The following is a 14378-nucleotide window of genomic DNA, read 5'->3' on the forward strand; positions in this document are numbered from 1 at the left end:
TCAACAAAATAGAGTGGCTAAACAAAAACACCACTATATTGTTGAGAGTGCTATGAGCATACTTTATGATAGTAATGCCCCTATTAATCTTTGGATGGAAGCCTTTTACACCGCAGTTCATGTGATTAACTGCATGCCCATGAGAATTCTAGGAGACAAGTCTCTTTATTTTACTCTTTTTGGGCAACATCCTGATTATAATGACTTGCATATTTTTTGTTGTGTTTGTTATGTTTATGTTGACAAGTCTGAGAAATAAGTTTTAGGATAAAGTCGTGAAGTGCAGGTTTGTTGGATATGCGGATGATTATAAAGGATACAGATGTTATGACCCTATAACCAAACGTATCAAGATTTTAAAAAATGTTATATTTGATGAACAAGATTTTGAGAGCACGTCATTGCCTCAAGAACATAACTCACCTCGAAATGTTGAAGTTTATGATCCTCGGATGAATGCAGAATTGTTTGCAAGTAAAGGGGGGACTTGTCAACCATTTTGTGAGGAATTCAGCTCAAATGGAGAGACTCTCGAACCTCCATATACCTCAGAAAATGAAAGGCCTGAAGAAATTAAGAGATTCTCTGGTCAAGTTTATATACGAAGGGAAAGAAATCATATCTCAGATGATGCTGAGCAGAGTATGAGTCAACCGTCATTAAGAAGATCAGAAAGGACACACCATCCAATTCAAAGGTGGGTCAACTACGATAATTTTTCCATGGATTTTCATTTGTTTATGTTACAAGTTGAGAAGCAAGATGAGCCTATCAACTTCTATCAAGCCATTAAATCTCATAAATGGATAAAAGCTATGAATGAAGAGATGGAGGCTCTACATGAATGCCAAACCTAGGAAATTGTTCCTAGACCCGAGGAGAAAAATGTTGTAAGGTGCAAGTGGGTTTATAAGATTAAATATAAGCCTAATGAAAATATTGAGAGATATAAAGCAAAATTTATGGCACGAAGTTTTACATGAATATGGACAAGATTATGCTGAGACCTTCGGTCCTGTGGTTAAGATGAGAACAATTTGGATTGTTATATCTTTGGCAGTTGATTATGAATGGTAGTTTATGTCACATGGGTGTGGGTGCGGGGCTGCAACACTTTCAAAAAACTTGGGTGCGGGGGCGTGGCAAAAATAAATAAATAAATAAATAAATATATATATATATATATATATATATATATATATATATATATATATATATATATATATATATATAAAGTCCAAAAGTTGGACATAAATGACCCTGGGGGCGTTGACTGCACCCAGGGTCAGGTTGACCGCATCGGGTGTGGGTGCGGGTGCGACGCGGGTGCGACACCTAGTTGAAGAGTCCCTGTGGCATAGATGACAGTTGAGTCAGTTAGATATAAAAAATGCATTTTTACATGGAGACCTAATTGAAGAAGTTTACGTGGAATAACCTCCTGGATATGCTGAAGGAAATCCTAAGGCTTATATGTGCAAACTAAAAAGAGCACTTTATGGATTGAAGCAAGCCTCTCGCTCTTGATTTGAGAGTTTTTCTCTCAAAAATCAAAATTATGGCTTTTGCAAATGCTCTCTTGATCATTCTCTTTTCATTTTCAAGGATAAAGATGTTATTACCTTACTAATATATGTTGATGATATAATTATTACAGACAATTCAGACAGTCATATACAGACAGTGAAGAAATTGTTGATGCAAAATTTTAAGATGAAAGATCTTGGTGATTTAAGATATTTTCTTGGGGTTGAAGTGGACAGAAAAGGTGATGTTTTAACTCTTATAAATACACTCTTGATCTTTTGAGCAGGGCAGGAATGACAGATTGTAAACCTCTAAACACTCCTAGTGTTTTGCATCAAAGGCTGAACTCTAAAGATGGAGACTTATATAATGATTCGACTAGATATCAGAGCATTGTTGGGATGCTTTAGTATCTTACCTTCACCAGGCTAGACATTGTCTATTCTATTAATCAGGTATCCCAATTTATGCACGAACCAAGGACTAGTCATGTTATGCTGAAAAGAGAATTTTAAGGTATTTGAAGGGAACCATTGAAGATGGTCTCCTTTATCAAAGAAATTGACCTGACAAAAGGGGGCATGAAATCATCACTTATGCAAATGCAGATTGGGCAGGGGATCCAGATGAAAGGAGATCTGTTTCTGGGTATTGTATATTCATTGAAAAAAATTTGGTGTCATAGAGTAGCAGGAAACAAAGGGCTGTTGCTAAATCTAGTACTGAAGCTTAATACAGGTCTATGACAACTGAAGCTACATGGGTCAGACATCTTCTGGCTGATCTAAGGGAAAGAGTTTCTCAATCTCTTTTGTTATGTGATAATCAGAGTGCTATTAACATTGCTTATTAACATTGCTTATAACACAATACATCATTGTCGCACAAAATATATTGAGATAAATCAACACTTCATCAGACAGAAGGTTGAAGACAAGGAGATTGAGCCTCGTAACATTCGAACAGAAAGTCAAGTTGCTGACTTGTTTACTAAAGGCCTAACAAAGCATCAGTTTTGGTTTTTAAGGAACAAGTTGTCCATAGTACAAGACCGTGCACAACTTGAGGGAGGGTGATAAGATGGATCTGGATTACATCCAAATCTAGATCCGTCTGATATTGTAATTGTGTCTTGTTATGTTTTACATGTGTGTAATGGCATGTTTGTAATTTGCTTGTAATTTAATGGCTTTTAAGCCTAATGCGTATCAGGTTATATATAAAAAGGATTAGGGCACGCCTTTTTGTGTGGTTGCCGATTTTAGAGCATCTCTCTCTCTCTCTATTTCCTGCTGAAAGAAGATTGTGGTGGCTTCCAGTTATCTGATACTCAAAATATTTTTACAAACAAATGCTATCTTCACCCTCACCAGCAATATAATATTCCACTTTGTTGGAGACATAGGAGATATATATATATGAAAAAATCAGGAGCTCATTAATTTAAGGTGTAGAACACTTTCAGATTTTAGATGGTATAAAGATACATTCTTATCAAAATTATACCAACTCTCAAATCCAAATAATGATTTTTGGGAAGAAAAATTTATCTCAGAATTACCACCACTCTTTCTGGGGAAAGTTAGAACTCAATTAAAAAGTGAAGTTGGTGAACGAAGCATCCCATACTCAGCCTACCATATAGAATATCTAATTCAAAAGATTCAAATTATTGGAGCCCAGTTATGTAATGATCTGATCAAACAAAACAAAATTTTGGAGAAGCAGGAGTTAGGAGATTTTTGCGAACAATTTGGATTCCCAACTAAAAACCCCAAATTCAGAAATAAAAAAAGTCCCTACAATACAAAGAGAAAAGAATACAGGAAGAAGTATAATAATCAAGATAGATTTAGAAAAAACAAGCAAAAGCCACTAGGACAAGGGCCTAGACAACAAAGATTTCCTTTTGTCTGCTATAAATGCGGAAAAATGGTTATTATGCAAATAAATGCTTCCAAAGGCTATAAAAAAAAAGTGCAATAGATAACTGAAGAGGAAGATGTAGAAGAACTTGGAGAGAAAATGAAAAATCTCTTACAAACACTAGAAACTGAGTCCTCAGGAAAAGAATGCTCATGCAGAAATAATTATTCCTCTGACTTAGACAATGAGGTTTGGGTCCTTTCCCCTGAAGAATAATTTCTTCTAGAAATAATTGACAAAATCGAAGATCCTAGTGAAAGAAAGAAACAATTAATTAAATACTTAGAATTACAAAAAGGAGTAGAGTAAAAAAAAGTGGTCATCTCTACCAAAAGAGTTCTATTGTATAGATTAATTGATCAGAAGAAATCAAAAGACTAGATAAGTTAAGGCTAAATTAAGCCTTGAAGATCTTTATAAAGAACAAAAGGAAATGAATAGAGAAATTGAAAACCTCAAAATAAGAATACAGGCTCTGGAGTTAAGTCAAATAATAGAAAACTCCGAGAACGGGCCTCAAGAGGAAAGTGAGTTTGATGATATCGTCAAAGAACAAGAGGAGCCACAGATAGAAGGACAAATGCTTGAAGAAGCAATAAACTCTATTGAAAAGCTATACAAGCAAAAGTGGTACTGTGAGGTTCAGTAGAAAGTGTCACCAGACTTCACCTTCAACAGGAGCAGATATTAACTGCATAAGAGAAGGTTTGATTCCAACCCAATACTTTGAAAAAACTCTTCATCAAGTTAGAGCTGCCAATGGAGGAAAAATGGAAGTAGAATACAAACTACCTGAAGTACCTGTCTGCTCTCAGGAAGGATGTATCAAGGCTTTGTTTTTATTAGTAAAAAAATTTAAGGCAAGGAGTAATCTCAGTAACTCCTTTTTTATCACAAATCCAACCATTTCTGTAACAAAAGAAGGAATATTCAGTAGGATTAAAGAAAATCCTATTTCCTTCAAGTTTTGCACTAGGATTGAAGAATCTTTACTTCTACAATTAAAAGTAGTAGTTCATTATAAAGGAAATTTTGTAAATGAACTTTCAAATGAAATTGAAACTACAAAGATAGAATAAAAATTAAAAGATCCTAAGCTCCTTGAACAAATCAAAAAATTCAAACAAAAACTTGAAAAAGAATTATGTGCAGAAATACCAACCTCTTTCTGGCATAGGAGAAAGTATGAGGTTAGTCTACCCTATATTGAAGGGTTTGATGAAAATAGAATTCCTACCAGTGTTGTGAAAAGCGTTGAGGCGTAGCGAGGCGCTCCACCAAAATCTGAGGCGAGGTGTAAAGCGTAAGCCTCAAAGTTTTTTTTTTAAAAAACTTAAAAAAACTATAAAAAAATATCTAAAATTATAAATAAATAAAAAAATCTTTATTGATGAATATACTGCAATTTCAACATATTATATCTTTTTCACTGTCAAACACACGTATCAAAATTTTCCCCAATGACACTGTCAGCGGTCTCAAGACCGAGAGACGGAGGGGTGACATCGAGAAGAAGCAGGTCTTGCACCTTTTCATTGCCCTCTCCGCTCAAAATGGCGGTCTGGACAGCATCACCGTAGGTGACGGCCTCATCAGGGTTGATGCTCTTGCAGAGCTCCTTCCCATCAACTGCTGCACCTTGGGAATCCTAGTCGATCCACCAACAAGAACAACGTCGTGGATCGAGCTCTTGTCCATCTTGGCATCCCTCAAGCACTTCTCGACGGGCTCCATACACTTTCTGAAGAGGTCCATGTTGAGCTCCTCGAACCTAGCACGGGTGATGGTGGAGTAGAAGTCAATTCCTTCGTAGAGGGAATCGATCTCGATGGTGGTTTGGGCGGTGGATGAGAGGGTATGCTTAGCCCTCTCGCAAGATGTCCTTAGTTGCCTGAGAGCCTTGGGGTTGCTGGTAATATCTTTCTTATGCTTCCTCTTGAACTCCTGAACAAAGTGGTTCACCATCTGGTTGTCGAAGTCCTCCTCACCAAGATGGGTGTCTCGCGTCGTGGACTTGACCTCGAAGATACCCTCTTCAATGGTGAGAAGAGAGACATCGAAGGTACCGCCGCCGAGATCAAAGATGAGGACATTCTTCTCGCCCACGCTCGTGTTCTTCTTGTCCAGACCGTAGGCGATAGCAGTGGCGGTGGGCTCGTTGATGATACACATCATGTTCAAGCCAACAATGACAGTGGCGGTGTGCGCCTCAGTCTGAGGCGTGCCTCGCCTCAAGGGGTGTGCCTCAAGGCCTATGAGGCGCACGCCTTAGGGGTATTGCGCTTTATACCTGCGCCTCAAGGCACAAAGGCCCTCGCCTTGAGGCGAGGAGCGCTTTTTGCACCTTGAGGCGCATTTTTAATAACACTGATTCCTACTAAGGCTAGGTCAATTCAGATGAATAAATGCTTATTGGAAACATGTAAAAAAGAAACTGAAGACCTGGTAGAGAAAAAACTCATAAGAGTTCATCCTCTTGGAGTTGTGCAGTCTTCTATGTTGAAAATGCCACTGAAAGGGAAAGGGGAGTACCCCGACTAGTTATAAATTATAAACCATTAAAAAAGTACTTAAATGGATAAGGTAGCCAATGCCTTACAAGCATGACGTTATTAGAAGAATTCAGGGGAGTAAAATATACTCCAAATTCGATATGAAATCGGGATTTTGGCAAATCCAAATCAAAGAAGCGGATAGATACAAAACGACATTTACAACACCCTTCGGGCATTATGAATGGAATGTAATGCATTTTGGGTTAAAAATGCACCATCTGAATTTCAAAAAATAATGAATGAGTTTTTTAACAGTTTTATACAATTCTTAATAATATACATGGATGATGTATTAATCTTCTCACAAAACATAGATCAACATTGGAGACATTTGAAGATTTTCTTCAATACCGTAAAACAAAATGGACTTGTTCTTTCTGCAAAAAAGATAAATCTCTTTCAAACAGAAATAAAGTTCTTAGGATATAAAATCCAATATGATAAAATCTTTTTAATTCAGAGAACTTTAGATTTTGTAGAAAATTTTCTAGATGAAATTAAAGACAAAACTCAATTGCAACGGTTTTTGGATTCTCAATTGAGGCAGCAAAACACTCTGAGGCAGGAGTTAAGAGATTTTTGCGAACAATTTGGATTCTCAACTTAAAACCCCAAATTCAAAAATAAGAAAAGTCCCTACAATCCAAAGAGAAAAGAATACAAGCAAAAGCATAAGAATCAAGATAGATTTAGAAAAAATAAACAAAAGCCACTAGGACAAGGACCTACTACCTAGACAATTTTTTTTTCTTCTGTCTGCTATAAATGTGGAAAAAAGGGCATTTTGCAAATAAATGCTTCCAAAAGGATATAAAGAAAAAGGTACAACAGATAAATGAAGAGGAAGACATAGAAGAACTTAGAGAAAATGAAAATCTCTTACAAACACTAGAAACTGAGTCCTCAGAAAAAGAATGCTCATGCAGGAGAAAATCCTTAAAGAAAACCCTAAATTATCAAAGAAAGATTTAGAGATTGAAGCCTATAAAAGGGTTCTGGAGTTAATGGAACACTCAACAAAGCCCTTAAACATGCTAATGAAAAATCCTTCGGACCAAGATCCCTCATCAATAGATGACGTAATCCATCCAATGTACCTAAGTTACTACTCTCCGTTGAAAGAAGAAGAAGATAAAGGAGACAAATAAAAAACACTACCTCATCTTCAGCCAGCAGTAACAGCCATACACCATATCAATTGGTAAAAAGGAAGAAAAAACATGACCAGCAGTAGCAGTCAGTTACTTAAAAAAGTCAAAGGGGTAAAACGACTCTTCAAAAAAGCAAGAGGCAGAAGCATCAAGATGAATGAATTCAAAAAAGCAAGAGGCAAATGAAGCATCATGACAAGGGAATAAAGTAAAAGTAGATTCTCCATCATCAAAAGTGACTCCACTAAAATGAAGCGGATTCCTCTTAGTTGGTTTTAGTGTTTTTCTCCCTCTGTAAATAGATCCTTTGTAAGAAGAAGGGCATAACTCTCGGGTGCATCTTTCTCTTCCCGTAGCCCTCTCTCCCTCTTTCTCTTCTTCTAGAGTACTAAGCATCCAGGTGCTATCCCACTCTAGTGTCACCTTATATTTGTAGGTTTTTAAATGTTTTCCTTTCTAGTAAGTATTTTGTAATATGTTGTTCTAATGCATTTCTAGATGTGTGATTCTGTATTCATTATAAGTTTCTATTAGTTTCATGTATGTTTCATTGATCCCATCGATCTGTAATACTGTAGCAAGTTGTTGTAGCAAGTTGCAAGTTACTACAGCAAGTTGCAAAATATTTCGTCGATCTTTGTTCTATCAGATCCTGTAACAAGTGTGTGTATATATATATATATATATAATAAGATCCGACCCCGATACCGTCTTGGATCTGGGTCGGGTCCGACCCGAGTCCAAATTAATTTTAATAAATGGACAAAAATAGACTCAATCAAAGTTGACCGAGTCCAAAATGTGGATGGACTCGGCTCCGGTGTGTTGACCGAGTCCGACACTTACTATACTGTCTCCGAAGCCGCACCCGTGTCGGGCATGTCGACGCGGGTGCGTCAACCTTTTAGCCGAGTCCGTGTGACTTAGATATAAACACATAAAACTGTGTAACATCGAACTCATAGAGTTCTACTTTGCGTCGGACATGTGTGCGCCGCTGATCGCACACACAATGTTAAAAAAATGACCCTTTAGCGGTCATGATCATCGATGATGTGGGCGTCCATTGTTACGTCTCTCTCTCTCTCTTTATATATATATATATATATATATATATATATATATATATATATATAGAGAGAGAGAGAGAGAGAGAGAGAGAGAGAGAGAGAGAGAGAGAGAGAGAGAGAGAGAGAACTCTGGTTATATCAGATCTGAGTTTTTTGGTTTCCCAAAATCTGTTCTTTTTCAATCTCTTGATATATTTCTCTCTAATCTCACGTCAGATCTGATTATACCAGATCTGGGTTTCTGTTTTCTCAAATCCTGGACTTGATTTCTTGATATTACTTCTTTCTTAATCACGACAGATCTGGGTTTTCTTTTTTCTTCAATTTTTATTTCAATCTATCCTTCTTTCTTTTCTCTCTCTGTATTTCCGTTATCTTCTTTCTTTGTTTCCTTGACAGATCTGATCACGTCAGATCTGGAAGCTCGCCCCTAATTCAGATCACGTTGGATCTGATCTTCTTTCAATCTATCTTGCTTTCTTGATTTTGACCATTTTGGATATTGTTTCAGATCTGATTGTGTTATCAGATTCTTTTGTCATTTTCAATCCAACCATCTGGATGTGCTTGTCCTGGTGAATTTGCATGGAATCAACCATTGGATTGTGTTTTTTCAACGAAAAAATACGGTTTTTGAATGCTTGAATATTTTTGAAGATTATGAGCCATTGATTTTAAAGCCTTAAAAAAAACTTGTTTATGCATCAAAATCGGATGATTCAAGAGCACGTTCTTATAAAACCAAGCATGTAGATCACATCCCTACGGTTAGATTCAAGAGAAAAGAACAAAAAATTCATGAAAATGGCGGTTCACACATTAGTTCTCATATTCTAGTGACTCATATATATATATATATATATATATATAGAGAGAGAGAGAGAGAGAGAGGTCTTACCTGGTTTTGCTGGTTCCCGAGTTCATTCACTTCACTCAGTTAACCTATTAAATTGAGGAGCCCATCCAAGTTGGACAGCATCAACGAGTTGACTTTCTGAGTTCTATAGCATGCCAGGGATTTTAGACACTGACTCCAGAGTGAGGTTGTGTCTTAATTGAGTGCCACGTGGACTTGAAAGACCTGGAGCGATTGTGGTGACATGGCCTATGTCTGAATGCTAAAGTATGTTTGACTGCTTAATTTCCGTGCCTAAGAAATGCCGATTTCTTTTTGCCCTCTTATGATAGGATGTTTTATTACTGCTAAAACAATATGTACTAGACTTTGTCCAAGTTTATACTTAATAAAATATATATTGGTCATCTTTAGTTTTAAGGTGAAATGAATGCCATAATTTTGTGATGTTGGTAGCCTTTGTAGACTAAATTATTTTTATAGATCTTCCAAAAGCCAGTTTATCCTTTGCAAATCATGCTGGAAATGAGGTCCCCTAATGTTGACCTACTGCACCTTTCTATTTCTGTTTGATAAGAAAAATATAGTATCCTTGAGGGTATTTTATTTGGCAATGGTTTAGCTACTTGTGTAACCATGAAGGGCAGTTTGCTCTGGGGCTGATCATTAAACTCTGTAGCAATAGCTTCCCCTCGTATCATAAAGATTTTTGGAAATTCAATGGGTGGGTGCCTATTAAACCTTAGCGAACTCTTTTTGCAGAAAGCAACTCAGCGCACAGCTGTTTTCAAGATGTGGGAATAGTTCTGAATTTTGAAATTTGCAAGCATAAAACCTCTATTCAGGCCATTGTGGTGCCTATGATGCCATTTTCCAGGGTGGAGGAAAAACGTTCTGCTGTCCATATGCTTGGCCACCAGAAACCTTGGGTCATCAAATATGTCCAGATTGTGTTACAGCCCATATTGAATTGATGTTTATAGGTTGGGTTTGTCTGTTTTACTATTACCCATGGCGGATTCATGTTTGTAGGGTTTCCTTTATCAGCTCCCTTTGCTGCAGTTGCTTGGTTATCTGTTTTGGGCTGTGAACTGCAATCCATGACCTAGAGTTCTCACATGCTCCTGCAACTGGGCTTTTTGAGACTTCATGACCTCCAAACCATAACCAGCTAAAACGGTGACCACATTTTTCCTACATGTTCTGCCCATCTAGATGTGCAGGCACATTGGGTCAGGGTACATAGGGCTGCCAAAGAAAGCTGATTGACTTAAGGTTGACCCTTGTTGAAGGGCTTCAAATTACATTCAACTTTAACCAGCAGGATTATTCATCGTTCGACGATTTTGTTAAGGGGCCTAAAAGCCATATCCAAGTCAAACCAGCAGGATGACAGCTCTTAGACCTTGCTTAATGCAGAAGTGGCTTTCTAAAGCCTTTGAATCAAATGGGCCAATGTTGCTTGATGCGTTTCACCATCATAGTCCTTACCTTTTAGCAAGGTGAACCTGGAATTTTAGACTCATATCTAACTCATTGATCCATCATTCTAGGTGGGCCAGTTGGGCTATCATAACTTTGCTGACTTGCTATAATATCTTGTGGGAAGATTTTCTTGATGCCTCACTATCATCTATACAGCTATCTCTTTGCTTTTTGTTAAGAAGCGCCTTTTCTTTCAGCCATGTTGAAGTCAATTTAGAGCAGCTTTTATAGCTAAAAACCTAAATGCTTTGGTGTGGTTGGTGGTATGAGAAGCTTTAAACACCTAATATCTGCACGCTAGGGGAAAGACATAGGTAGGAAAATGTGCTACCTATGAGTCAAAATTGGAGAGTTGCTTATATCTTCTTTTGATGCTATATATCTAAAACACTTTATTCTGCTGGTGAGGCTTGAGGACAAGTTCCCTTAGTCAAACTATTGAAATGTAGAGATCTATTGGCCAGGAAAGCAGTGGAGGAAATCATATGAGGTTCCGGTACAGGCTTTTTATGATCAAGATAGCATAATGAGCAGGATATGAAAAAAGAGGAAATTAAAAAGTACTGGTGATTGGTGAAATTCCATGTGATATCAGATGAAGGGGGGAGCTATGCTTTCTGAAGAGGTAAAGTTCAATATTTCAGCCAGAATTAAGTTGTTCAAAAAAAGATGCAGTCAGGAAGGCAAGTGCCATCAAGTGAATCAACTGCCACATAATGAGAAAGACAGGAAGAATCCAGGGAAACAATCTCTGACAAACCTATACACCTTACTCCTGAACCTGACAAAGGTCTGTAAAAATATCTTCAAAGATGTGCACTACAAGCACAAGCTCCACGAAGGGATACGTGTACAAATATACACCAAGAACACTTGAATAAAAAGTACACAAAGGTACAAAGAGAACACTTGAAATGCAAAAGATTGAATCTATTGAACCAGGGTGAGCACAAAGGCTCCCAAAAGAATGAATACAATTAGAGGGGACACACTCCTATTTATAATACAAGAGGAGACCAAAAGGAGGGGCTCCTACTAGACGTTGGAGCCCCTCCAACGGTTAGAAATCTAACCGTTGGAGGGGGGTCCAACGTCTCCCCCTCCTTTGACTTTTAGCCAAAAAGGTAAAAAAGAAAAGGAAAAAAAGAAAGAAAAGGAAGGAAAGAAAAGAGAAAAGGAAAAAAGAGAAAAGAAGAAAAAGAAAATCAAGAAAAGTTACATGCACATTCACAAGTGTGAATATGCATAAAATGGGAAATGACAGAAATGCCCCTGGGGCAAATATATATATATATATATATATATATATATATATATATATATATATCCCTCTCTCTCTATATATATAAATATATGTATACATGATATAATTTAACAAGGTCTACATAAGGTTGACATGGATACAATAGCTCATCTAAATAGAATTCTTGCAAGGCAACACATGTTGGATGCCATCGATCTGACACAACAATTTGAAAAGCTTTGGTCAACATGTGATTTTCAACAATCGTTTGATCCCTTTCACCATAAAAAGGTGCCTCATGTGTGATGATAAGATAGCTGGGGGAGGATACATCTTCAATTGGCCTTTCAGATTCAGAATGGGCTTCTTGACATTGATGGAAATGTCCTGTTTGTTGCTTGCTTTCCCTTCTCTCTCCATTTTTCATATTACTACATGGTGTGGCTACTCATTTGTTATTTTGAATAATATCTTACATTATTCTTATGAAAACAATCTCTAGGTACATAATATTGGTACTTCAAAATATCAAGTGTATCTAACTCAACACTGGCACTTCAGGTTCTTGGTGCTGTGTGCGTGCATGCACGCATGCACACACACATACACACACACACATGTATAAACATGTCTCATCCTAGGAGTGCCCATGTCATACCATGTGCATGTACCCACATCCATGTGACAAAGATCTTTACGGGCGTTAACCTGTGAAAAAAGGCCACCAGTGGCCACTTGATGGCAACCCAAGACCTTTGACCTTTGACCTTTGATTATAGGCCAAAAGCATATCTGGCTGTCAAGAATATAGCTCCAAGAATGGCTAATCAAGATCAGGGTTTTTTAAGTGTTCCATTCCTTGAATCCAACACTGATATATATATATTATATGTAATAATGAATTTATGGATTTGCATCCAATGTATGTAGATACATATTGTAGATTAATCTCTATCAGTTCCATAGCTTCATAGATCCTCTGGTATTTGACACTAATGATCATTTTCTTCAGTTGTTTCCTCGTTCAAATTCTGGCCTTGTGAATGCATGTGTGTGTGTTTTTCTTTTTGTTCTGAAAATGATGGCCTCAAGCAGCAGCAATAGTGAGCACAGGTAAAAATGTTAGACTAAAAGAACATCTGTTAGATCCTTTCCCCAATATGATGTGATTTTTCCAAGATGTGGTGAGCTTAAAAAGTATTTATTGGAATTACTCATCATCTGACGGTAGCCATTACGGTTTCACCACCAATGCCCTGTTCATTAGTTCCATTATCCTAATCCCTAACCCTCTATTAATGAGGGTTCCTGAACTCCAATTAGCAAGGTTTATTCCTCATAAGCCGGCCCTTAATGTCTTGGTTGTTCTATTAGTGATGGTTTTAGAGATAAAAAAATGCGAGGCCAGGAAAGACTGGTTGGCTGGAGAAAATGGATAAGATCTGTGTCCCCCCGTATTGCCATTGGGTAATGAGCCATCTTGGAATGATAAAGGTGATCAATTTCACTTGGTTTATGTGGTACTGAACTGAACCTATGTCATCTTTGATTTCTAAGACATCTCGCTGGTTTTAATTTGTGATTTATCCACATCCATCCTTGAAGTATAATTAAATGTTATAAGTTAGAGAGATTGGAAGCTATTGCAAGAATATTAACAGATGACTTTCATATGATTCCGCTGATCCCGTGTTTGGCTTTTTAGTCATTGGTGCTCATGAAATATGTTGCCTTATTCCTTGAGAATTATTACTATGAAAAGCAAGTATTTTGGCAAGAATGCTTTGATGTTGATCAGATGAAAGGCTGAAATCAATTACTGATCTTAGTCGTTATTCTTTCTATGCACTTGTTTTTCCTAAGAATTTTTTTACTCTGCCAACTGCAGGTCTCCTTGTATTTCGGGCTGTTTAAACAGTTGTATTGTTTTTCATTCTTCCCTTCACGAAGATTGTTGCTGGGTTGCAACCCTTTCCCTGGCCCACACTAGACATTTTTGAGGATATCATTTTCTTTCAACAGGAAATGATAGGTGCTTATGTTGATTCACATACCCTGATTCAATTCAGAATCTTGGGAATTCTGAGAATGTAACATATCTTTTTATTGTATGATATGGCACTTGTAACTGCTTATTGTTGTCTGGCTCCTATTATTTCCTGCTTTAGTATAACCATTTGGTACTTTTCCTTTCTGTACTCGTTTCATTTGGTATGTTGGGTGTTTGATTTGTTATGTAGGTTATGACATGGTACTTTGAAGCTTGAACACGCCAATGACATCCTCTTAGCCTACTTAGAAGTCCCTCCAGATTGGGTTGTTCTTTCAAGCACTCAGCACTAAATTGCTGTAGGCCTTTGAGAAGGGACCCTTTTCCCCAGAACACCTGATTCTTGACTTGGGAGAGTTGTCTTAATTTGTAAACCATGAGTAGTGAAACAGGAAGCCTGTGATCTGGGTAGCTGGATCTTGACTTAGCTATCTGATTAGTGAAAATTTGAAAAGGTGTTCTAGGTGTCCTAAAACTTCTTTTCATATTAGAAGAGAACATATTTTAGAATCAAA

At 37.3% G+C, this 14378-nt stretch overlaps 1 protein-coding gene across 2 annotated transcripts in view; it reads left to right on the forward strand.

Moving 5' to 3' along the window:
* LOC149847093 (uncharacterized) overlaps positions 1 to 14007 on the forward strand; it is a 38257-nt gene extending 24250 nt beyond the window's left edge. For both annotated transcript variants that reach the window (XM_089996807.1, XM_089996808.1), the window contains one exon: positions 13702 to 14007. In XM_089996807.1, coding sequence (XP_089852933.1) covers positions 13702 to 13727 — 26 coding nt within the window. In that variant the 3' untranslated portion in view covers positions 13728 to 14007. The remainder of the gene's footprint in view (positions 1 to 13701) is intronic.
* Positions 14008 to 14378: the final 371 nt, after the last annotated feature.

Source organism: Nuphar pumila, chromosome 2 (genome assembly GCF_984573655.1).
Source record: "Nuphar pumila chromosome 2, dmNupPumi1.hap1.1, whole genome shotgun sequence".
Lineage (NCBI taxonomy): Eukaryota > Viridiplantae > Streptophyta > Magnoliopsida > Nymphaeales > Nymphaeaceae > Nuphar > Nuphar pumila.